We start from the raw sequence: 23954 nt of genomic DNA, 5'->3' as shown, positions 1-23954 counted from the left end.
ACTTGATGACATGGGGTGGGAGGGCTAAGTGAGAGTAGCATCGACATATATACACTACTAAATGTAAAATCAATAGCTAGTGGGAAGCAGCCGCATAGCACAGGGAGATCAGCTTCGTGCTTTGTGACCACCTAGAGGGATGGGATAGGGAGGATGGGAGGGAGGCTCAAGAGGGAGGGGACATAGGGACATGCGTATGCATATGGCTGATTTGCTTTGTTGTGCAACAGAAACTAACACGGTATTGTGAAGCTACTATACTCCAATAAAGATCTATTTAAAAAAAAAAAGATACATGCAACAACAACAACAACAAAAAGAAATGCTTTTAAAAAACCCTTCCACGTTGTCTTATTTAAGCTTCTAAAATCTTACAACTAGATTCCCTCTCTGAATAAATAATGTAATCAAATTCCACAAAATGTAACTCTGAAGACACATTCAATTTTAGTTTTACTTGCTTAATTAAAGACCTATGTAAATAAACCTTACGCTAAAGCATAAGAACCAGAAGGAACAGAGTGTTCAGGAAAAGATTTCATGTAGTTTGATTATCTAAATGATGATGAGTAAAATGAGTGAAAGCATCAACCATAAACTGAAAAATCTATATTTATTAAAACTATAACATTAACCATCACTTTAGTAACACAGGAAACATCTTATTTTATTTTGCCTTCTCTTTCCCCTAATTTTTATTTTACTACCTTTCTTTCTTTCCCTCCCCTTTTCATATATATATGAAAAGTTATATATAGTATGAAAGATAGTCTATTCATTTATTTGAAGAACCATTTAGAAATAAGTCAGACATCATGACATTTCACCCCTAAGAACAAAGACAGTCTCCCACATAACCATAATTTCATCATCATATCCAAGAAATATAACATTGATACCATAATTTTATATAATATAAGTGCATATTCCAATTTCTCCAATTGTTCCCCCAAATGTGCTTTATAACTGTTTTTTTTAAATCCAGGATCCAATCAAAGATTCTGATAGCATCTGGTTGTCATGTCTCTTTAGTTTCCTTTCATCTAAAACAATCCTCCTGCCTTTTATGTATGTATATATTTATCTCTCATGTCATTGATATTTTTGGAGACCACGCGAGGAGTCATGTAGGATATACTGCATTCTGGAATTGTCTGATTATTTCCTCATTATTAGATGCAGGCTAAACATTTTGGCAAGAATACCCCAGAGTTGAATTGCACTTCCCATCACATCTCCACAGCACACACATAAGGCCAAGTTATTCCATTACTGGGTGATGCAAATTTTGATTACTTGCAATAGGTACAGAGTGTCAGTTTGGGAACATGAAAAAGTAAGTTCTGGAGATGGGTAGTGGTGATGGCTGCACAACAATGTGAATGTACTTACTAGTGCCACTTAGACATAGTTTAAATGGTAAATTTTATGTACCACAATAAAAAAAAAAAAGAGGCTTGATTATCAGTAAGAAAATATCAGTAAGCTGATATTTTAAAACTAAAATACATAATTTTAAGCTACTAATACTGTAATGTTTAGTTTGTATATCTAAACTACACATACACATTTATATCTTCCAGAATAAGAAATACAAGAGATGATTGCCAGCACTCTCCACTGTACAAATGTATTTTCGCCTTTTGTAATTAACAAGGAATTTGTGGGTGATACTTACAGACTGTGCAAATACTCTATTTCCCAACAAAGTTTCCCATAATGATTTTAGCATATACAGGGAGTACTTCGTTCAAAAGTTATCTGAATTCTTTATTCTGTGTGCTTATATTATCAATTTGATACACAGGTTCATTTGATTTTGTTTTCAAAATGTTTACCAGCTTTGATTTAATTTTATTTTATTAATATGTAACACACGTTTCAAAAGTCAAAAATTCTACACTTTTAAAAAGTCCCACTCTCATTTCTATCCCTTTCACTTCACCCTCAACCACATGCTATAGTAATTAATCATTTTCATTAGTTTTGGTTTATGCTGTGTTTCTCTTTGCAAAAACAAGCACATAGAATCTTTTATACCATGTTTTTTTTTGTTTTGTTTTTTTTCCACTTAACAACATACCCTGGAATTCACTCCTAGAGATCCCTTCTTGGAAATCTTCCTCATTTTTGTATAGCTTAATTATTTTTCATTGCATGGATGTATTAGTTAAGTACACCAGTCCGTTATGGATGAGCATTTAGGTGGTAAAAATCATTTTGCTAATATCAGGAATGTTGCAGTGAATAACCTCATTTTGCAAGTGTTTTGTATTTGTTGGGTCTATCTTCAGAATAAATTCCTAGAAAGGGGATTTCTAGGTTAAAGAAATGAGTATGTGGTTTTGTTAGATTTTGCCACGTTTCCCTCTTTAGGTGCTGTGCAATTTTGCACTCATACAAGCAATGTATGAGAGTGCCTTTTCTCCCCAGCCTTGTCAAGCTTTTGAATATATACCACGTAATGAGTGAGAACTGGTATCTCACTGTAGTCTTTTCATTTCTCTTGTTAAGGAAGTTGAGAATCTTTTAATATATTAAAGGGCCATTTGTTTATCTTTTTCTACGAACCATTTTTTCATGACTTTTGCCCATTTTTCTAAGAGTGTGTGTGTGTGTGTGTGTGAGAGAGATCTCTTATTCCTTAATTTTTAAAGGTTCTTAAAATATTGGGAGATTGCCCATTTATCAGTAATACATGTTGCAAATATTTTTGGCCTAGATTTTCATTTGTCTTTGGTGTTCTACCCTGAAAAAAAATTTTTTTCGTAATTTATGTCTTTTATTGTATTTAGATTTTGCATTGTAGTTAAAAAGGCTTTCCCCACATCCTAGCAATAAGGAAACTGACATATGTGAAAATATTTGCTACATGCATTAGTGATAATTGGGTAAGCTTCCAAGTAGTTTAAGAGTCCTTGAAAATCATGAAATAAGGAGAAATCAAGGAGACGGAGGAACAGGGAGTGACTGCTAACTAGGATAAAGATTTTGGAGGGGTGTGATGAAAATGTTCTGGAATTAGATAATGGTGATGGTTGTAAAGCCTTGTGAAAATACTGAAATCCACTGAACTGTACACTTTAAAATGGTGACTTTTATAGTATATGAATTATATCCCAGTCAAAAAGGAAGGGCCTGAAGAAAGCAGGAAAAGGGGAGGGAGTAAAGGACAGGGAAGAACACCAAGGAGAAAAATCACATAGTGTGTACTCTTGCTTATGTAAGCCCACACGCACTTACGCTTTTAATAAAAGTAAGCACCTAGGGCCTTCCCTGGTGGCGCAGTGGTTGAGAATCTGCCTGCCAATGCAGGGGGCACGGGTTCGGGCCTTGGTCTGGGAAGATCCCACATGCCGCGGAGCAACTAGGCCCGTGAGCCACAACTGCTGAGCCTGCGCGTCTGGAGCCTGTGCTCCGCAACAAGAGAGGCCCGCGCACCGCGATGAAGAGTGGCCCCCGCTTGCCACAACTACAGAAAGCCCTCGCACAGAAACGAAGACCCAACACAGCCATAAATAAATAAATAAATAAAAACTACATTCCTTTAAAGAAAGCACCTAGGATATTGGGGCACCGAAATTATTCTAAGGTTTTATTTCCTGACTATCCTGCTTATGAACAAATCTCTGCATCATTATGGAAAGCAGTAAGTTACTGAATTGTCAGCTCATGCTCTTAGATAGCAGGTATTTTACAATAGGTCAAATCTTAAGCTTTACTTTCATCATCAATTATATTGAACTAAAGTAAGCTGATATTTTAAAACTAAAATACATACTTTTAAGATACTAATACTATAATGTTTAGTTTGTATATCTAAACTACACATACACAATTATATATTCCAGAATAAGAAATACAAAATCCTGAGAAATGTGAATATTATATAAATGGCTTAGATCAATCTAAAAAGATATTAAGCATTTACTTTAAATAATATTTATTACTGAGAAAGTAATTTTCTCACTCTAGAAAATTTAGAAGATGCAGTAAAATACAAAGAAGAAAAGAGAAGTCATCTATAAATTCACTGATTATCCGAGATAATCAGTATTAATATTCTGGATATTTTGTTCCAGTTATTTGTGTGCATGTATGCATTTGTGTGTGAAGACCTTTCCCATGGTTGAGATCATAGGGTAGAAAGGGTTTTGTATCCCGATCTCCCCCTTAATATTACATCACAAACACTTCCCATGTCATTAATTAGTTTCATTAATGCAACTGTAAATGACTACATGATATCAGTATTTAGAGAATTCACTCAACAAGTCCCCAATTACTAGGCATTTAGGCTATGCCCAAATTTTGCCATTAGGAAAAACACAGGAATGAACATAATTATACATAATCTTTATCCACATTTCAGATGATCTCCTTCAGCAATATTTTTACAAGTAGAACTACTAGATCACAAGTAGGAATGTTTTTAAGGCTCTTGATGGACACTGGCAAATTGCTTTTGAGAAAGGCTGTGCCCATTTGCACACCCATCAGAGGTATACTTGAGCACCAAAAGGAAGCCATTGAGAGCCTTTTCAGATCTGAGGAAAGAGCATTAATTTCCAGGCCAAGACACTATTTCTTATAATATGACCATTATAAAATCTTCACGATAATATCTGTATGGTCCTTCATTCTAGTGAATCCTAACTATGACCACCAACTCCCTAAGATTTATTTCCAACAAACAATATATTTTCTAGCCAGGTGTACTGGTACAACAGAGTTAATGAACGAGAATCTCTCCTAAAAAGTGAAATAATTACAAATATGTGTGAGCTTTGTAGAAGGGGAAGATGTTAAGAAAAAAAAAAAAAACTCCAATTAGTACATATGTTTACACAGGATTTAAGATGTTTCACTCTGCAGCCAAGACTTTGGCATGTAGAGTTTAGCTGCTGCCAGTAAATTTGCACATTTGGAGTTTGCAACTTAATAGCTGTTTACAAAAAGGTAATGCCTTTTTAACTTTGTGACAGAGAAATATAAATGGCAACTTGAATACAAATGTTGATCTTTCCTCATATCTTTTTGTCTGTGGCACAGTAGTGATTTTTAAAATCAGTTGTTCAAATAAATGGACTACGATCATTTCTGTAAAAGTAATAATTATGTATCTTTATCTATACATTCTTAAATACATAGAAAAATCCGGAAGTTTCACCAAACTGTCAATAGAAATTCTTGGGATGGGGTTAGGGAGACACATTGATGGGGGTCATGGGGGAATCTCTTTAATAATTTTTTTTTTTTTTAAGAATTTTATTTATTTATTTATTTATTTATTTATTTATGGCTGTGTTTGGTCTTCGTTTCTGTGCGAGGGCTTTCTCTAGTTGTGGCAAGCAGGGGCCACTCTTCATCGCGGTACGAGGGCCTCTCACTATCGCGGCCTCTCTTGTTGCGGAGCACGGGCTCCAGACGCGCAGGCTCAGCAGCTGTGGCTCACGGGCCCAGTTGCTCCGTGGCATATGGGATCCTCCCAGACCAGGGCTCGAACCCGTGTCCCCTGCATTAGCAGGCAGATTCTCAACCACTGTGCCACCAGAGAAGTCCCAATAAAGTAATTTTATTCTACAGTGAGCATGTACTAATTTTACAATCAAGAAAAATTAAAATAAAATTAGTTATGGAAAACTTCTAGGGACTCAAGAAACAGTTCACAGTAATCTAAATGTAGAAGTATCCAATTTAGATCATTTTTATGCCTTGGGGACAGGCAGCCACCTGGTCTCCATGGATACCTCAGAGCAATCCAGGGTACATGTATCCATGTGCGAGCTGCCCACAGTGGTCAGCCTGAGAGGTCCACCCACGGAGCTGATCCAGGGAAATGTGGGAGACAGATCCCCAGACTTCAAAGAAGTCTTTGTCCTGGACAAACACTACATTGCTCATGTCCTTCCCAGCCAAGAGTAGGGGCTCCATGTTTACCAGCCTCAAATATGCCAAAAATTGGATAGGAAAAGAGAAGAGGGAAATATACTGGAAAGGATGGAATAGAGGGTCTGAGCTGATAAAGTTTCTTGTTGTTACTGTCATTTCATAAGTCAATTTAAAACTGTAAAAATATGGGTAATTATCTTTGTCATTTAAAATATACTTCTAGAAAACATCATAACTTAGTAGAAAAATAAAAGAGACTATTTGTTATTTGTTATTCAGAAATATGTTTTATATTAAAGTAGGACCTCTAGATGAATGAATTTCTATCTTATAGTCACTCCCCAAGCCTTTCCATTTTCATTTGCTTGGAATGCAAATTAAATATCTTTTAAAAAAAATTTTATTGGAGTATAGTTGATTTACTATATTGTGTTAGTTTCAGGTGTACAGCAAAATGAATCAGTTCTACATATACATATACCCACTCTTTTTTAGATTCTTTTCTCAAATAAGCCATTACAGAGTATTGAGTAGAGTTCCCTGTGCTATACAGCAGGTCTTTATTAGTTATCTTTTTTTTTAGCAAATTAAATATCTTTACTATTCATTTGAAGGTTGCAAGTTAAATGTTGGTTATCGACCACTGATTATTAGTGAGGAAAATAAATATCCATGAGTTTAGACATATGCAGAGCACGTCAGAAGGGATGATTTATGCAGCATTATCTAGGCATTCATCTGAAATTAGTTTTTCATTGCACAAACAAGAATGGTTATCTTATTAAGTTGCCTCAGAAAGTCTGTGAGCCCAAAGGTCAAAAACCTCACAATGAATCATCCTAACCTATCACTTCACTCTTCCTTTTCAAACTTTTATTTTTAAAGCTTCTGTGAAAAAAAAACATCATTTTGAACTTTTGTAACCTGCTGGACAGCATCTGAGGCAGCTGCCTGTGCAAAAGGCCAGAACAAATGCCTTCTGATATCAGATTGTGTCTTCGTTTACTTCTTTCCCTCTCTGGCTCTGACAACACAGCTTCAGACAACAAACAACGTGATTGAACCGCAGAGGTAGTCTTTGCTTATTAACTTAAAGAAGAAAAGAGTCTTTTGGGTTTTTCTTCAACAATCACCTTACCAAAGCTGAATGCTTCTGGAAAAAAAGTTATTATAAAGAATTAATAACCCTGACTAGAGAGCAGTCAGAGAAGCAGAGAAATGCTGCACAAAGTCCAAACATCAGAGCCATTTAACAAAACAAATAAATAAACATCAAGAATGTTCCTCAGCAGGTCTTAAGAGCCAAGTGATGTCCCCATGGGGGACGGGCATTCCAGGTCCTGTCGTGTGGTTACCCACTCTGGAGGACAGACACCAGGCCCTGGGGGTGTGAGCCTCCAGGCTTTTCCCAGAAAGAAACCAACAAACAGGAGGAAAGAAAAGAGCTTCCTGTTCTTGTCCCTACGGGCATTTTTTAAAAAAAGTCGAATGGAAGAACTCGCAGTTCTCACATCTGCAATGAATGCAAAGAACTGTCGGCTGAGAGAAGAGAATGCCAAATCATCCTTTTACAGGGATAAATAACTCTCTGCCAAATGCAAGCTACTCATAGAGTAAATAGAATTCAAGCTAAAAAACATTTTAACCTGTCATTGTTCATACAGAGAAGAGTAGTTGAGAGTTCAGTCTCCAGTGTTAGACTTCCTGGGTTCTAATCTCTGTTCCTCATCATACGTGCCATGTATCCCAGCATAAGTGACAACCTCTCTGCCTCAGTTTCCCTATCTTTGAAATGGAGATAATAATAGCACCTCTTTCTCATGGGGTGGTTGGAAGGATTTATGTGGCGTGCTTAGCCAAGTGCCTGGCACAACATGAAGAACACTCAACCAATGTTAGCTTTATCATTATATATAAGTTATGTATTACAGCCGCTATATCCTCAGCATTATAGGACCCAGGATCCCACTCAACCCGCAAGCAAGATGCCAGGCCAGCCAAGAATGAGATAGGCTCTGAGACAAGCTCCTTGATCACAGAGGACAAGACATAAGGTCTCTTTCAGGGGTCGTCCCAACTCAAAAGTCTAGCAAGAATGTCCAGAGAGGGCATGGAAGTCTTCAAGTCCACAGGGATGGTTTTTAGAGAGGTCAAAGCAGCCAGCAGCACCCCCAAGACTGTTGTAAGCACACTAGCATGACACAGGTCTGGCCCGCAGGGATGGACCAGTAGGAAGGCAGTGCTTACAAGGTGAAAAACTGCTCTTTCTCTGATCTGATCACTAGTGCTTGAAATTGCTCTAACAGGGAACAATGCTTTTTAATGCCACAGAGCTAAGGCCTGGTGATTATGTTCACATTACATTTTTTAAAATGGATACCAAATAGCTCCCTAGTTTTATTTTTAAGGCAGTGGACACTGTTTCTGAAAAACAGTTGAGAAATACAGTGGGATGAGGAAAGCGTGCAGAGGAGAGATGCTAGGGTCCCTCCCCACCTCCCCTTGTTTACTTCAAGCAAAACAAAACAATTAAAGTGGCCTTTCAATAAAGTGAATGACAAAGGCATATCACATATTTCAAACTAGAATTAATGGGTGTTGTGCAGTTCATTTTCATTTACCTGCATTTGCTCACTGGAAATTTGTTGGGATTTCTTTTCTTCTATAGTTTCACTGAAAGGCTTATAAATTTCCTGTGCTTTGCTGCAGATAATTTGCTTCCTCAGCATAATTTCCCTGGCTGGTCTTCCATCCAAATGTCAAATGACTTTTTAGTTTTATGACTTCAGTGCCTAAGACATAACTTAGTACCACTAACAATTCAAGTGTATGTCATCCAGTATTCTTACAGATGAGAAAAAGATAGGTCTAAAAAAATTGACTGATGCCAGAATTTTGAGAACTAGAAATGTGGGTCAACTAAAGATAGTTTAGGAACTGCTGGATTCACCTGGAATGTCAGCATAAAATCTGAACTAAACCTGTTTTTTTTAAATTGTCTTTAAGATTTGCTAAAATAATAGAAGTTGTGTTGTCAAAGTCAATCCACTCACAGATTCTGGCCATGACCCTCTAATAGTAACGTGAGCCATGTTGTGAAGTGACACTCCCTAGTACTTTGGTTGCAGAGACAACCCAATGGTTCAAACACACCTTTATTGTAAGCCTGGGAAATTACTAGATTATGTGATTTTCCAAGGTCTCTATCAAGCCTGTGATTTTATGATCCTCTGTATCATGTACATACCTGCTTTTCCTCTGAGTCACTCATTTTTCTTACCTTTGCCCAAGTAGCTTAACAAGTTTTAACTTATGGAACTATGGCGAATTCAAAAATTTAAAAATAATTCAGATTTGCTGCTAGAAAATGCCTGATACTTATTTTTATTAGTTTCAGAGTGAAAAATGCAGGATCTTGAGCCTATATAAGTAGATCATTTCCAGTTTCAAAACTCACATGTTCTTTGACTGACTGGGAGTTGACTGTGAAACTTCGTGGCTCTATGTCCTCACTCTTAGGCTGAATTGGTGATGACATGTCTAAGAGCTTTTAGCAAAGTTCATCAAAGGACAGTATAAATCCAAGCTTAATAAACTCTAAAACAGAGCATCATATTTCACATTCAAATGACTGACAACCAAACTCAGTCACACCAGGAAACTGTTCCAGTAATGACACAGGAGAAGAATCTCACATACCATTCTGAATGAGGGTTTGTGACCGTGTGAACCTTCCGTGGACAGCTGTCATGTGCAGAGGACTTTTACCATCTTTACTCTAAAAAATGAGAGAGAGAGAAACAATGGGCCAGTGACATCAATCTGAAACATTCCTATGGACATTGCCAGCAATGCTCAATAAAGTGTATGTGATATCGCAAGTTATTGCCTAACTTCACATTTTTTTTCACATTTTTTTATTGAAGTATTTACACGTGATATCACAAGTTATTGCCTAACTTCACATTTTTTTATTGAAGTATTTACAACGTTGTGTTAGTTTCAGGTTTTCAGCAAAGTGATTCAATTATACATATATATATATTCTTTTTCAGATTCATTTCCATTATAGGTTATTGCAAGATATTGAGTATAGTTCCCTGTGCTATACAGTAGGTCCTTGTTATTTATCTATAACATCACATTTTAAAGAAGGTTCGAGATGTGGAAATTATTCTAGAGAAGAAATGCAAAATTTTTAGTTACACGGACAATTTTTAAACTACCCTGGTTTAAACTGAGGAAATCATCCAAAACATTTTTTCATCTCCTGTGATCTACTGGTGAAGGTTTCCTTCAAGGAGTTTTATTTTTCAACTTTTTAAAAAAATTGAAGTATAGTTAATTTACAGTGTTGTGTTAGTTTCTAGTGTATAGCAAAGTGACTCAGTTATACATATACAGTATATATTATTTTTCATATTCTTTTCCATTATACAGTAAAATGGATAGTATATGTATAGTTTATTACAGTGTTTTTTTCACCTTTTGTCTATAGTACATGAAAAAAAGACAAATGATGTATTAACTTGTTTGGCCCTGTTTGACCTGAAGATGACTAAACTGCTATAAATCACTGCAACTCTCAAAATTGACCTGAAATCCTCCACCATTCTCTACATTCTAATTCCACAGAGAAACACCACTTTCAATTATTCCAAAAGAGAAACATTTGCTTCACTTAACTCATTAGAAATCATAGGATTAAGATATGCAAATTGCCATGTTAATGATTATCTGGAAATATGCACTGAATTTATACATCTCTTTATTATTCAAGATATAAATGATGGCATTCTCTCTCACAGATTAAGCCAAAAGATGAAAAATGTACAGAATCCATACATTAGTCATCATTACACCAAATACCAAAGTCCTACATATTTGATTAAGAAATAATCATTTACAGAATTTCTTCTAAAAATAGTGATACCCAAACGAAAATATTACTGTTATTTTAGACCCAAAGTATCCCCAACTGAGAGAATATATTATGTATTATTTCATTCAGACATTATTAAAAAAGAAAAGAAAAGAAAGACCCAAAGTATCCTCAACTGAGAGAATATATTATGCATTCCTTCATTCAGATATTATTTAAAAAAGAAAATAAAATAAAGAAATTTATGTAACTATTCTTTTTCTAAGTCTCAGAAGAAACGTTTTCCTAAGCCTGAGGTTAAAATATGAGATTTCAAAAACACAAATTCATTTTTGTGATGAAATTCAAATACGTGTGCTTTAAAATGATTCTTTCAAAAACTCTACGATGGAAAACAAATAATCACTTAAATATTTCTCAGAGTGAACCACAGACTACCTGCATGTGAATCACCCAGGATTCTTGTTAGAAATGTGAATTCTGTGCCCTAACCCAGACCTAAACTGACCCAGAATTGATTTCATTTCTAACTTCCACAGCACACTAAAGTTTAGGAGCCACTGGGATAGCTTATAAAACCACAAGGTTTAACAGAAGAATATTTATTATATCCTATAAGTCTATTCCTTAGACTTAAGAAAGGAACTATGCACAATCTGTGCCAAGGAAAGAGTTAGTCAGAGTGGTAACTGCATGTTGAGTGAAGTAAATAATCATTATAGTGAAAGGTTCTCAGGTTGATGGGGAAAAAAATAGAAAAAATAGGATTTTTTTTCTCCATCTTAATCTTGTATGATTATAACCTGAATTAGAAAAGATTGAGAAAGGAAAGGAAGATGGAAGTAAGCTTGAAGCTTTACTGAAATTATATCTTTAGGGAAAAGGAGCGTTAGTCAAGAAAATGAGGATATGATGCCATCACCAATCATAAGACATATGATGGAGAAGAGCTCCTAAAAGCTTTCCGATTCCAGAGCCTGGGTCTTAGCTGGGATAAATGCAGACAATTCAAAAGACTAAGAAGTCTGGGAACCACTTAGGAATAAGGAGTTAAGACATACTCCCTCCAACAAAAAAGTGATGACAGTCCAAGGCTCTTAAGGAAAGAGAAGACAGAAATTGCAGAGCTGACATTCATTTGTCCCTAGATGGTGCTATTTCTTTAAATTTTGCTCCAGTATTTTCTCTTAAATTTAAGATGAAAACATAACTTATTAGCATTTAGTTAAATATATAGAAAGCCTTAAATATTTCAGTGTTTAGATAATATCTTTATAAATATTTAACCAAGCACTTTTCCACGCCTAGAAAAGAGCTTAAAGGCTAGGAGTAACCACCAACCTGGTGGCCACTAACTAAATTGCAGCCAGAGAGCCAAAGCAGAAGTCACCAGTTTCTACAGTATATAGTTTACAAAGCTGGTCCCATTTCAAGGACAGCAAACACCATACCCTTTTCCTCCCTTGGAGTGCTTGTGCTTTTGGTAAAGGGACAAACAGAGATGACCAAAGTTAGGTTAAATGAAAAGGATGGCAATATGGTCAATGGGGATGCTTGCTTCAGATCTACCCTTGCAGATCTTTGCCTGAGTTCACATACCACTGAAGACAGACCTTAGCTGACTTTTTTTTCTCACTGGGATACGGGTGGCAGGAGGTTGGGAATTGGGGACAGGAAGCATTAAGGGTACCATAGCAGTCATTTTTGGGCAGCTTTGTTTATATGGTATAGGTGTAAAGGGAACTCATTTCAAAAATCCATTGAAAACCAATGAAGGTCAAAAGACTAGTCCTTTGTATTTAGCCTTTACAAGTTAGAACTCAGAATATTCAGGTTGAGACTGAGGATCCTACTGAGTTTCATTATCTGCCTGAGAAATTTTTCACATGGGGGTGGGGTCGGGTGGCGGGGAACTTGCCATTGCTGCTGCTGGCCGTAGAACTTCAGATACCAAACATTCCCTGAATGCTCAAAGAAGAAATGATCAATTATCCCACTTATTCAAAGCTTTGCTTTTAGAAAAACTTCATTTCTAGTCTCCTTCCAATTTCTAGGTGCATTTTCCCAGAGCAGATTTAGGGCTTGGAAAATTTTGTTACCTTGAGAACTTGCTTAATAGCTCTCCTATTGACTTATGGTTCAGCCATAAGTCATGAAAGAAAACCAATGAGGACTAAGACTATTTTATGACAAATATTAGTATTCTTTCAGGGAAAAATTCACCATCATCCAAGGAAGATTAATCCTTGAATTAATGAAGCGTTTCCATTCTCAGAAATCCATTCATTCTTTTCTTCCACTTCTAATGCCTTCTTTCCTCCTCCTCCCATAAACCTTCTCTAAACTTAAATACATAGTTACTCCCCAGGAAGCTGAAGGCACTGTGTTCTCTGTGGCACAGTGCCCCGTGGCGCCACAAAGCTCAGGGGCCCTGGTGGAGGGCAATAAAGTCTCTATAAAATAAATATAGTCAGAAACCCCAAAGGGCTTCCTAATTCAATGGAAGAGCAATCTAATACCCTGGTGTGCAAAAAGCCATATACAGTCTAATTTTTTTAATGCTTCTAAAGGCCGGAGATGGTACGTGGTTAGCTCAGACATTCACCCCCCTTCTTTCCTCACTTCCTCTCCTAAGATCCAAGGGCCATGTCGCTATTACTGCTTACTCTTGCCTATTCCAGTTTCATCCGCAACCTCTGCAATGCAATTATAGAATATAACTTGGTCCTCGTACATAAAAAGAAGGGAGCTGGTCCACTTCAGTAAATGTGTGATGGGCTTCAGTTCCAGTCTCTTAGGGTTAAGTGATCTAAGGGCCCGTGCACAGAAAAGAATTGAGACCATAGGCAGGTGGAATGTTAGGCAGGTAATGGTAATTTCTGAATCTATCTTTCTAAGTCATATCCAGCATGGCCACGTGTTTACTGTCTTTCTTTAATGCTTAGTCTGAGTGCTTCCAAAAAGAGCCTTGAGATGCTACAAAAATTACAATGTGGTCTCTAATGGAGAAGGGAAATTATTTCATATTTCCTCATACTCTTCCTATTTGCAAAAAAAAAAAGTAAACTTTCAACAGATTATTGTATTAAGTATTGTGTCTCTATTATTTTATAATAATTAAACTTTGTGATATCACAATATTCAAAATCAAGGACAGGGCCATAGTCAATCTAAGCAAAATGAGGGACTGTAAAATGCATGCAGGACACATAGCCTTCCTCCCCTCTCCATCATCTTGCAATTTCTCATGAAGACATCACTTTTTGTGTTTTGTGAGGACAGAGGAAAACATAGTGAACACATGAGTAGGTATTGGCTACATTTCAATCTGCTATTTTCTTCTAACTTTGGAAAATCTAAACAAATACAAATTGTCTTGCAATCTACAAACACTTTCAAAATCCAAGGGCAACGTGGTGCAGAGAGATAACAACCTCCGGTCAGACTGAATGGCTCCACGGAAATGTTAGATGATCCATGCATCCAGAGTTAACTAATAAAGATTCAAGAGAATTAGGATGTAGACAGAGTAGACGGGGAGACTGAGGGATAAGGCTAGATCTGATTCAAAATCCCATTTACACGGATTAGATAATACATAAACCCAAGTCTCAGACTTTTTTTAAATGGTGCTTCTTATACTCTATTGATGATTAGCAGTCTACAGGAAAAAATTAACTATTAAAATTAAGTAGCTATGCTTTCCATGTCCATTTTGTGGGGGAGAAGAGAAGGCTGCCATAAACCAAGGCACCATACCTAGTTGAAGCCTCTTATCCAATCTGAACTGGCTGCTAGTCAGTTACCTGGGAGAAGTAGGTAGGTATGCCAGAAAGTGGCCTTCTAACCTCAGCATCGGGCACACTGAAAGCATCAGTTGGCATGCTTTACAGAGGAAATGGAGAGCATCAGATAACCCCGTGAATTAATTAAGGCTGGTAAAGAGAGATACTTTATCTAACTTCAATAATGTTCCTTCCTCTGGAGGATCCACAGGATGTCCCTCAGACATCAGGATGGCAAGAAAAGTGTCACAAGTCTTGGGGACATTGACGGTTGAGCCACCTGTTTGCCTCCTGTCCTCCACCACCCTCCTCTTAGACTTTAACCCCACATGTTGGCTCTTTCACCACCTTGGTTTCTTTGTTGCTCCTAAAGATCTTCATCTCACCTCCATGTAGGACCTTTGATGGCGTTCCCTTACAAGATCTAGAACTCTGAAATTCTTTTCAGCTAGTTTACTTTTTCATTTCTGCCTGCTTTCTACCTTCATGAAGACACTCCATCCCCTTCGTTTCCTTCCCATCTTCCCTAACTCTTCTTTTTTCATCCGTTTCTCTGGCTCTTCCTCCTCCTCCTGATCCTAAGAGTAAAGGGTTACTGGAGTCCTACATCCCCTTCTCTACTCAGGCTATGATGTACTCTCTCCATGGGTGACCTCATCATCCTTTTCTCCCAGTTTCAACTATCAATCACCTCTATGTGAGTGAGACAACCTAGGTGTTTTCTTCTCTTCTCTACTGCTCTCCCATGCTAGAGAATCACATTTCGCACTATTGGTTTTCTCAGACTGGCTGTATCAAAGGCTCAAAATCAGCTTCTCAAGAACTAAACTCACTGGTTTTACCTTCTAAGCCTACTCTTTCTCCTGACATCCCTTTTAATAACAATAATCATTTATGGAGTACTCACTCTGTGGCAGGCATTGTTCTAAGTAATTTATGTGAGATAACTGGCTTAATCCTCACAACAGTCCCATGAGGAAGATACTACTGTTTCCCTAATTTTACAGATAAACAAACAGACACACAGAGAAGTTGTTTATGATTACATAATTACTAAAAGTCAAGGTAGGACGAGAATCTAGGCAGTCTAGACCCAGAACTGGACATTGAATCACTATGCTGTACTACCTCTTTAGCCAGATCTCAATTCTTATACTCATCTTTATCTCCTTCATCTCTTGTCCAATGAAATCCCAGCGATTTCCTTTCTGCGAAGCCTCTCCCTCCGTTGGCTGTCCCCATCCCCCTGTCCTCATTACCTCTTATCCAGACCCATTTCATTGACTTCCAGTTATCTTCTACTTGTCCCCTCCCTAGGTCCACTATATCTGAAATTTTTTTTTTTTATAAAAATGAAAATAGCTTTTTTTTTTTTTGGGTATAAAAATAACACATGCTTATGGCATCACAATAAGAAGATTAAACCAAATATATTGAAAAGAAACTAAAAACCCAAATCATAATTTTGCCTCACTGGAGTGATAACTGTTGCTAGGATACTGATGTAGATTCCAGATATTTTTCTCTTTCTGTGCACATACATAGACACATACTTTTTGAAATTATAAAACTGGATCATATTTACTTATTGCATTTTAATTTTTCATTGATTACACGGGGCATTGCTAGTCTTTTTGATACTTGCCAATTTTAAAGGCAAATATTAATGTATTAGTATTATAAAAGTATTAGTTTGCATTTCTCTAATGACTAGTAATACTGAATATCTTTTCCTAAGTTTAATGGATATTGTATTCTCTCTTGTGATCTGCATTTGCCCATATTTTCTAGTAGGCCATCAGACTTTTTCTTATTGATTTTTATGAGCTCTTATATATTAAATATGTTAACTCCTTGCTTATACGTATATTGCAGAAAAATTTCCGAGTTGCTCCCCTTTCAATTTTATGTTAAGGTTTTTGTTTTTTTCTTTTTTGTTGTTGTGTCTTATTATATAAAAGTTTAAAAATTTTATTTAGTCATATATACGTTTTTTTCTTTATGTTTTCTGTCTCTGGTTTTCTGTGCCCAGATTACTGTTTCTAATGCTCAGTTCTGATCATGTGGCCTCTATAATGATTAGCGGACCCACACCCTATAGAGGCCCCAACTCCTTGGCCAGTAGATAAGTGCTCATTCTTCAGGTCACATTTCAGCTTGTTCCTGGCTCCTTTCTTTCATATGATTTGTACTCCATTCAATCACAATAAATAGCTATTCTGAAAATTTGTCCCATATTTCCCCACTATTACAAATTAAATGAAAAAATATAAAAGGACTTTAATAGTGAATAGAGAAGATCATTAAAATAGACTGATCCAATATTCTGGAAATTAAATCTTGGAAATAACAATTTTTCAAAAGCAGAGACAGAATACACTGGGACCTTGCTTTACAATTCCTGTGTGCTTGGGAGAAGGGAAGCTGAGGATGCGAACAAGGTCACTTGGTATACATCAGGATATTCTGCTACAATCTAAATGCATCCAAGTGATGTAACCTGGATCATGAAGACTACCTGCAAAAGTTCCTCTTGGTTATGTTACAGTGAGCAGACTGGTTACCTAAAGTTTACCTATCGAGACCTCTCAACTCCTTTGCTTGCCATTCCATGTATCTGGAATGTCCTCTCTCAAATTCTCTCTATCCCTCCTCATCGCAACTGATATCAATCTTCAGCTCAAAAGCAATCTCTAGTTTTGATGCCCAAGCAAAAAGCAAGTCAATACTTGCTTCTTATAGTTTGCAGCACTTTATTAATCTCTCACGCCACTCATGACATTCTCTCTTGCCCCATGATTATCTGAGTACATTGTCTCCTTGCCATATCGTAAATTCCTTGAGGGCACCTTGGAGTACACACCCAGTACCAAACAGAGGGCACTAGGTAGTCCTCAGTAAGTTTGCTGAGTAAAGGAATTACCATTAAAACCAGATTAATATCATATGATTGAAGCCACTATCTGGGGTTTACTCCAGGAAGCCATTTGAGAAACTCCTTGGAGGGCCTTGCGGGTTGGAAACAGACCTGAGATCATTAGGTTAGGCTTCCTTTTCATGCTCAGCATCTCTGCCCTATCAGCTCAACATTCACCTCAGTATTAGGATCTTGGCCAAGTCAACATCCCTGAGACCCAGTATTTGCTCCCGTATATTCACTAAGCTACCAAGGGCACGTGGCTAGAACCTCAGTGCCATCCACTGGTACCACCAGTCCTGCAGAAGTTTCCACATCATGCCAATATAGGGTAAGTCCGCAAGAATCAGGATGCTTCGAGTTACAATTCACTAATTGTAATTTACAGCAGGTGAGTTTGCTCAAACAGAGGCTCAACGCAAAGGTATTTCACACTGAGAAAGGGAGACTGAGAGAGAGTCATACCTGAATGTTAACATCCGCCCCGTTGTTTACTAATAGTTCAAGACACAAAGCACCGTGTGTGGAGGCAGCAGCAAAATGCAACGGGGTGAACCCGCTGTTGTTCGGCTGGTTCACGTTAGCACCGTAGTCGGTCAGCTCGTTGACTACAGCATCCTGCCCGTTGTAGCAGGCCAGGTGGAGGGCCGTATTTCCATACACATTGATTTCATCAATCTGCAAATGAGTCCAACATGGGCGATTAAAAGCACTGAAGCCAATTTACTCCATTTGCCACCGAAAGCCTAATGGCTGTGCTGGAGAAAGGAAATACCCATCTGTCAGTGTGATCATTCAGAGCTTACCCTTGCCCCAGCGTGGTCATCCTGGGAAGGCTTCTCACGTGGAGGTAAAGATCAGCAAAACGTGAAAGTGACAGAAAGTGAGCTGGGAGGAAGAGTGAGAGGTTTCCACTCGTGGGAAGATATCTTTCAGCTAGGGAAGGGATAAAAAGGGAAAGGCAGGGCTTCCCTGGTGGCGCAGTGGTTGAGAATCTGCCTGCCAATGGAGGGGACACGGGTTCGAGCCCTGGTCTGGGAAGATCCCACATGCCGCGGAGCAGCTGGGCCCGTGAGCCACAATTACTGAGCCTGCACGTCTGGAGCCTGTGCTCCGCAACAAGAGAGGCCGCGATAGTGAGAGGCCCGCGCACTGCGATGAAGAGTGGTCCCCACTTGCCACAACTAGAGAAAGCCCTCGCACAGAAACGAAGACCCAACACAGCCATAAATAAATAAATAAATATTTAAAAAAAAAAAAAAAAAAAAAGGGAAAGGCAAAGCTGCCTCAAAACGCCAGAGGAGACCTGAATCGGGGGAGCAAGAAAAGAGCCCGAATCTCAACAGTGAACAGAAGAGGAAAGGGTGGGAGGTGCTCAGGGAGCTGCTGTGGGGCCTGAACTCAGAACCCGCTCTGCTGTCTGACACCTCAAGAGGCCACATTCTGGTGGCTGGGCTGTGGAGCTGCCCTGGTTATTTAGCCCCCAGCTCCCTCTTGCTCTCCCAGACCTGCCCTGACTGCTGTTATCACCATCTCACTACTGCAGCTTGGTTTTCCTTTCCTCCGGGACAGCCTCACTACTGCTCCTGCCCTGCTACCTAAGGAGAATGGGGTGAGGCCTACTTCTCCAGCTCAGCATGTTTGTCCTGCCATTCATTCATTCATTCATTTCTGCTCGGAAGCCACGATTTAGAAGGCTAGGTTCTAAAGGTGGGATGATGAAACCTCACCAGTCTTTCAAAAACGACTGGTGAATATGTATCATAGATGATAAAATATTTCTCTATCTATACTGATATAGAAAGTTAGTCTGTTTCTGGCTTTCTACGACTTAGCATATGCCCCATTGCCCTTCATCAGTTGCCCATGTAAACTCAAAAAAGACAGGATGGTAAGAAATGAGGGGGGTTTTTTTCCCCTCTTGAATTAAAATGCAAACAGGATTTAATTTCAGAACAACAGAAAACCCACAAAGACACAGGATTTAATTTCAGAACAACAGAAAACCCACAAATGCACCATGGGGTGATGCCTGAATCATAGCTCACCTCCACCCCCAGATTCAGGAGATGCTTGACAACGCTGATCTGCCCGTTGGAGGCCGCGGCATGCAGGGGCGTGTAGCCCTTCTTATCCTTACACGTCACTTCCGCGCCGTGGTTAACGAGCAACGCCACAACGTCCAGGTGGCCTGTAGAAACAGAGCAGCAGAAAACATCGTTAACCTTTATAGGACAATTGGACAATTCATTCCACCTGAATTATCACCATCAGCTTTTATTGCCGCCAGCATTTTGCTAAGCTGTTTATAAAAAGCTGCTTCATGGCAAATATCCAACAAATATTTAGGGAGTACGTACTATGTGTCAGGCATCACGTAAGTGCTGTGGGAAGAAAGAAGATGATTCACATGTGAGCCTTCTCTTTAAGGAGATCGATGCCTGTTTACAAATAAATAATGAGGAGGTCCTGCCAATATGTTAGAACCAGAGACTAAAAAAATTCATGTTAAATGAAAGCAATGCTTTTGAAACCAATTGCCATTCTTCACTGAAAAGTCTAACAATGACAATTTGGTTTGGAAAAACTAATGAAAGAAAAAAAGATCAATTAATCAGAACAACTCCAGATTATTGTTAAATCATATGAAACTGCTGCTGTTTGACCCTTTTTTGGGCCCACAAAAATGGCAACTTCATATGGTTCAACTTCAAATTCTCATGAATTACTGGCTAAACTGAAAACCCTTCTAGTTTCAACTCCTGTTGGCATATTTTCTAGAATATCTTCCTTTGTTCTCTATCTTGCTACATATACAACGATACATGTATCTGACCTTTATTTCCTGACTAAAGATTGTTCGATGCTTCAAGATCATTGCTCTAAACATTGTTGATAACTGAAGGGTAGAAGATGAGTACTGGCTCCAGGGCGTAAAATGTGTGTGAGAGTGTGTGTGTGTGTGTGTGTGTGTGTGTGTGTGTGTGTGTGTGTACAACAGAGACAGAGTTTTGTCTTGGCTAGTTTTATGAAGACTTATATACAGAAAAAAACTATTTTGAATTACTGATGGTGCTATCTTAAGCTCTTTGTCCTGGTTTTGTCCCTTAGTCCCTAAAGATAGTCATCTGTATATGTGTTCCTATTTGTATCCTGATGACACACAAAAATGTAACTTTACTGCTTTAAAGCAATTCTACACATATGTTTTAGCCACGTATCAGCAAAGAACAAACATGAAACTCCAGGTTCTTTGAGTCCCACGTCACACTAGCTTAGTGTGTGCTCTGCCTAAACATCATGTGGCAAACGCTCACTGGCTCCAGTCCTGCAGGGACCGTGCAGACATCCAACCTGCTTCAAACAACTCGAAAGTCCATGTCACCTTGTAAAAAAGGATAATGCGTGCAAAATCTTAAGATTCTGTTTTTTTAAGTCCAAGAATTCACTCAGGCCCATCTATAGCCACAGAATTTATTTCATCCCTGTCCCAACCCATTCTCTTTTTTCTCCCCACAATTAACATTATTACTTTTTATGATAATAAAAGGCCCGTAGGCTTATTAAAAAGGATTCAGAGAAGGCAAAAAGGTGTTAAAAGGAAACCAAAATCATCCACAATCCCTTGAGATCCTCAGTGAATATTTCAATGTTTAATACATCCCAGGTTGTTTTCATTTTATAATATATTTTTAACAAAAATGAGGATTGTATTATTCATACTGTATTATGATCTGTTTTCACTTAACATATCACAGAACCTTTCTATGTTAATAAAAATACTAATGATATCATCACTGTAGTTACTGCATAGTGTCCCATTGTGTAGATCTTTCACAATCTCCTGTGTTGTGATGGGCAGTCAGGGTGTTTATAACTTGGTGCTGATAGAATCCTGCTTTTCTGCTTTTCTAATTGCAGGATGTTCTCCAATTAGAAACACAAAGGAAGGATCTTAGTTCTTTTAGTTCTTCATTTCCCAAGAGTCAACACTGAGAATAAACTCTATGAGGGCTCTCATTTGTCAGTGGTATTAGTGCCAACAAAAGTGAAGAGGAAAAGCATAGAAATGTAATGTCTTCCTTTGTCTTCTGCACCCGAGCTGGCAGAAACAAGGAGCAAGCCCCAGCTCTGTCGGCAGTGGGGTAGCAGAATCACCCACAGTGACTCTGGGCACCTCCACCTACACGACAGCCAGGGTGTTGTCCTTTATTCCTTCCTTTTTGTTTCTTTCAGGAATATTGATAAATAAAAAGACAAATGAAATTTACATCCTTGCTTTGCTAGCCCGTCCTTCTTTCTTTTTAAACACCTTATTTTGCTGCCATAACAAGTTAAAATAAGCACAATTTGTGCAGCTTTCCAATCCAGATTGAAACACATTCAATGAAGTCCACGCCATGATTCATCCCTCCTGCTCTTTGTAAGATAAATAAATCTCTGACAAAGCAACTGCCCAATTAGAGTGCTCTGTGCGTGCCAGTACAAGGACCGGATCTTAATTCAATTGAATCCCAAGCTTGAAAAGAAGTCAGGCTCGCCCAAGAGAAAACCTGTGTGGTCAGTGAGAAACCCGGGGCTTCTTTAGTTCAAGTTATCTGCACTTTGCTCTCCATTCATGGAATCCTTACCCATATAAGCTGCCCAGTGCAGAGCACGCCGGTCCTTCTTGTCAAACGCATTGATGTTTGCCCCTTTGGCCAAGAGTAAATTAACCATCTGAAAGATAACCGACAGTGAAATCAAGTGTATACTCTGTAATGGTGAGGGGTCCTCACCCTCAGCAGGTGATCTGAGCCAAATTAATGTCCAACCTAAAGGCAGGTCAGGGCTTCCCTGGTGGCGCAGTGGTTGAGAGTCTGCCTGCTAATGCAGGGGACACGGGTTCGAGCCCTGGTCTGGGAAGATCCCACATGCCGCGGAGCAACTGGGCCCATGAGCCACAACTACTGAGCCTGCGCGTCTGGAGCCTGTGCTCCGCAACAAGAGAGGCCCGCGCACTGCGATGAAGAGTGGCCCCCGCTTGCTGCAACTAGAGAAAGCCCTCGCACAGAAACGAAGACCAAACACAGCAAAAATAAATAAATAAATAAATTTAAAGGCAGGTCAGAGATCTGAAGTTCAAAGTAGGAAGATACCACGGCCAACCTGCGGCATGTGTGTCAGAGGAAAAGACTGAGGTGTCGGCTACTTTTTCAATTCACTGTGGCTCTAAATTTAAAAATAGGTATAGTTGCCTAAGGTTTGGTGTACAAATATTATTGTCACATTATCTAAAAGCCTCAGCAATGAGATTAGGTTCCACATGGGGCTAAGAGGGTCTGTGGGGAGGATTGTTGTTCTCAATGACGAGGACATTGACCTCCACATGGCCATTCAGAGCGGCATGGTGCAAGGCTGTGCGCCCCCCTCGGTCAGAGACATTGACGCTGCTCAGCAGGGGAATGATGACTTCCGCACACTTGATGGCCTTATTGGCTGCTGCCACGTGGAGCGGGGTCTGCCAGTTCTTGTCCCTCGCGTTGACGTCAGCCGAGTGCTTAATCAACACTTGCACTGCTTCCTACAACAAAAGCAGAATTTGCAGGGGTCACTGACAAACGCTCAGTCAATCCTTATTGCGTATAAGCTGCTTCACCAGACCCTGGAACTACAGAATGGGAATGGCTCCCTGCCCTCACAGGCTGGCTCACGACGTATATTCTTCTGAGACAAGCAAGGTCATACGGGATGAAGATTAAAAGAGTGGCACAGGGCTTCCCTGGTGGCGCAGTGGTTGAGTCTGCCTGCCAATGCAGGGGACACGGGTTCGAGCCCTGGTCTGGGAAGATCCCACATGCCGCGGAGCAACTGGGCCCGTGAGCTACAATTACTGAGCCTGCGCGTCTGGAGCCTGTGCTCCGCAACAGGAGAGGCCGCGATAGTGAGAGGCCCGCGCACCACGATGAAGAGTGGCCCCGCCTGCCACAACTAGAGAAAGCCCTCGCACAGAAACGAAGACCCAACATAGCCAAAAATAAATAAATTAATTAATTAAAAAAAAAAAAGAGTGGCACAGATTAAAACAGATTCACTCTCCCTTTCTCTGTTAGGCCAAGAGCCCTGGCATAACTCCAAAACCAAATAAACCTTCCAAGTGTAAGGTTTCCTTACAAAATATAAGGTATCCTTAGGCCAAACGAGAGCACTCATGTGCAAGTAGGTTAAAACATCCATAGACCAAAGGGCCCCCAAAGATCATCCAAGGTTAGATATATTTGTCAGTAAGCCTCCCTCTTCCAAAGCCAAAGGCCCCAAAGCTCTCCAGACATTCTTGGATCAATTTATAAATCTTTGGTTCTCTTGGCCAAATCTCAACCCTCCCTGTGTGATCAATAAGCAGTCAAGGGAAGAGGATGTCTATTACCACCTCAACTTGAAGTTACGAAATTGTTCCTTCTTTCCCCAATCTTTTCTATGTTAAAATGAGACTTTTTTT

General features: G+C 39.0%; 1 protein-coding gene and 1 long non-coding RNA gene across 3 annotated transcripts in view; one reads left to right on the top strand and one right to left on the bottom strand.

The window, feature by feature from the left end:
- The window catches only part of LOC309631279, a 357852-nt gene that overhangs the window by 111679 nt on the left and 222219 nt on the right, over nucleotides 1–23954 (top strand). The gene's annotated exons all lie outside the window — the stretch shown is intronic.
- Nucleotides 1–23954, bottom strand: part of ANKRD44 (ankyrin repeat domain 44) — a 323453-nt gene that overhangs the window by 105439 nt on the left and 194060 nt on the right. For both annotated transcript variants that reach the window (XM_082397319.1, XM_082397320.1), the window contains exons 6-10: nucleotides 22839–23039; nucleotides 22108–22195; nucleotides 19525–19667; nucleotides 17942–18154; nucleotides 9592–9670 (exon numbers count right to left, since the gene is read on the bottom strand). In XM_082397319.1, coding sequence (XP_082253445.1) covers nucleotides 9592–9670; nucleotides 17942–18154; nucleotides 19525–19667; nucleotides 22108–22195; nucleotides 22839–23039 — 724 coding nt within the window. The remainder of the gene's footprint in view (nucleotides 1–9591; nucleotides 9671–17941; nucleotides 18155–19524; nucleotides 19668–22107; nucleotides 22196–22838; nucleotides 23040–23954) is intronic.

The sequence above is a fragment of the Balaenoptera borealis genome (assembly GCF_965194805.1).
Source record: "Balaenoptera borealis genome assembly, chromosome: 6".
Taxonomy (NCBI): Eukaryota; Metazoa; Chordata; class Mammalia; order Artiodactyla; family Balaenopteridae; genus Balaenoptera; species Balaenoptera borealis.
Note: the sequence above shows the minus strand (reverse complement) of the source record. Positions and strands in the feature narration are given on the sequence as shown.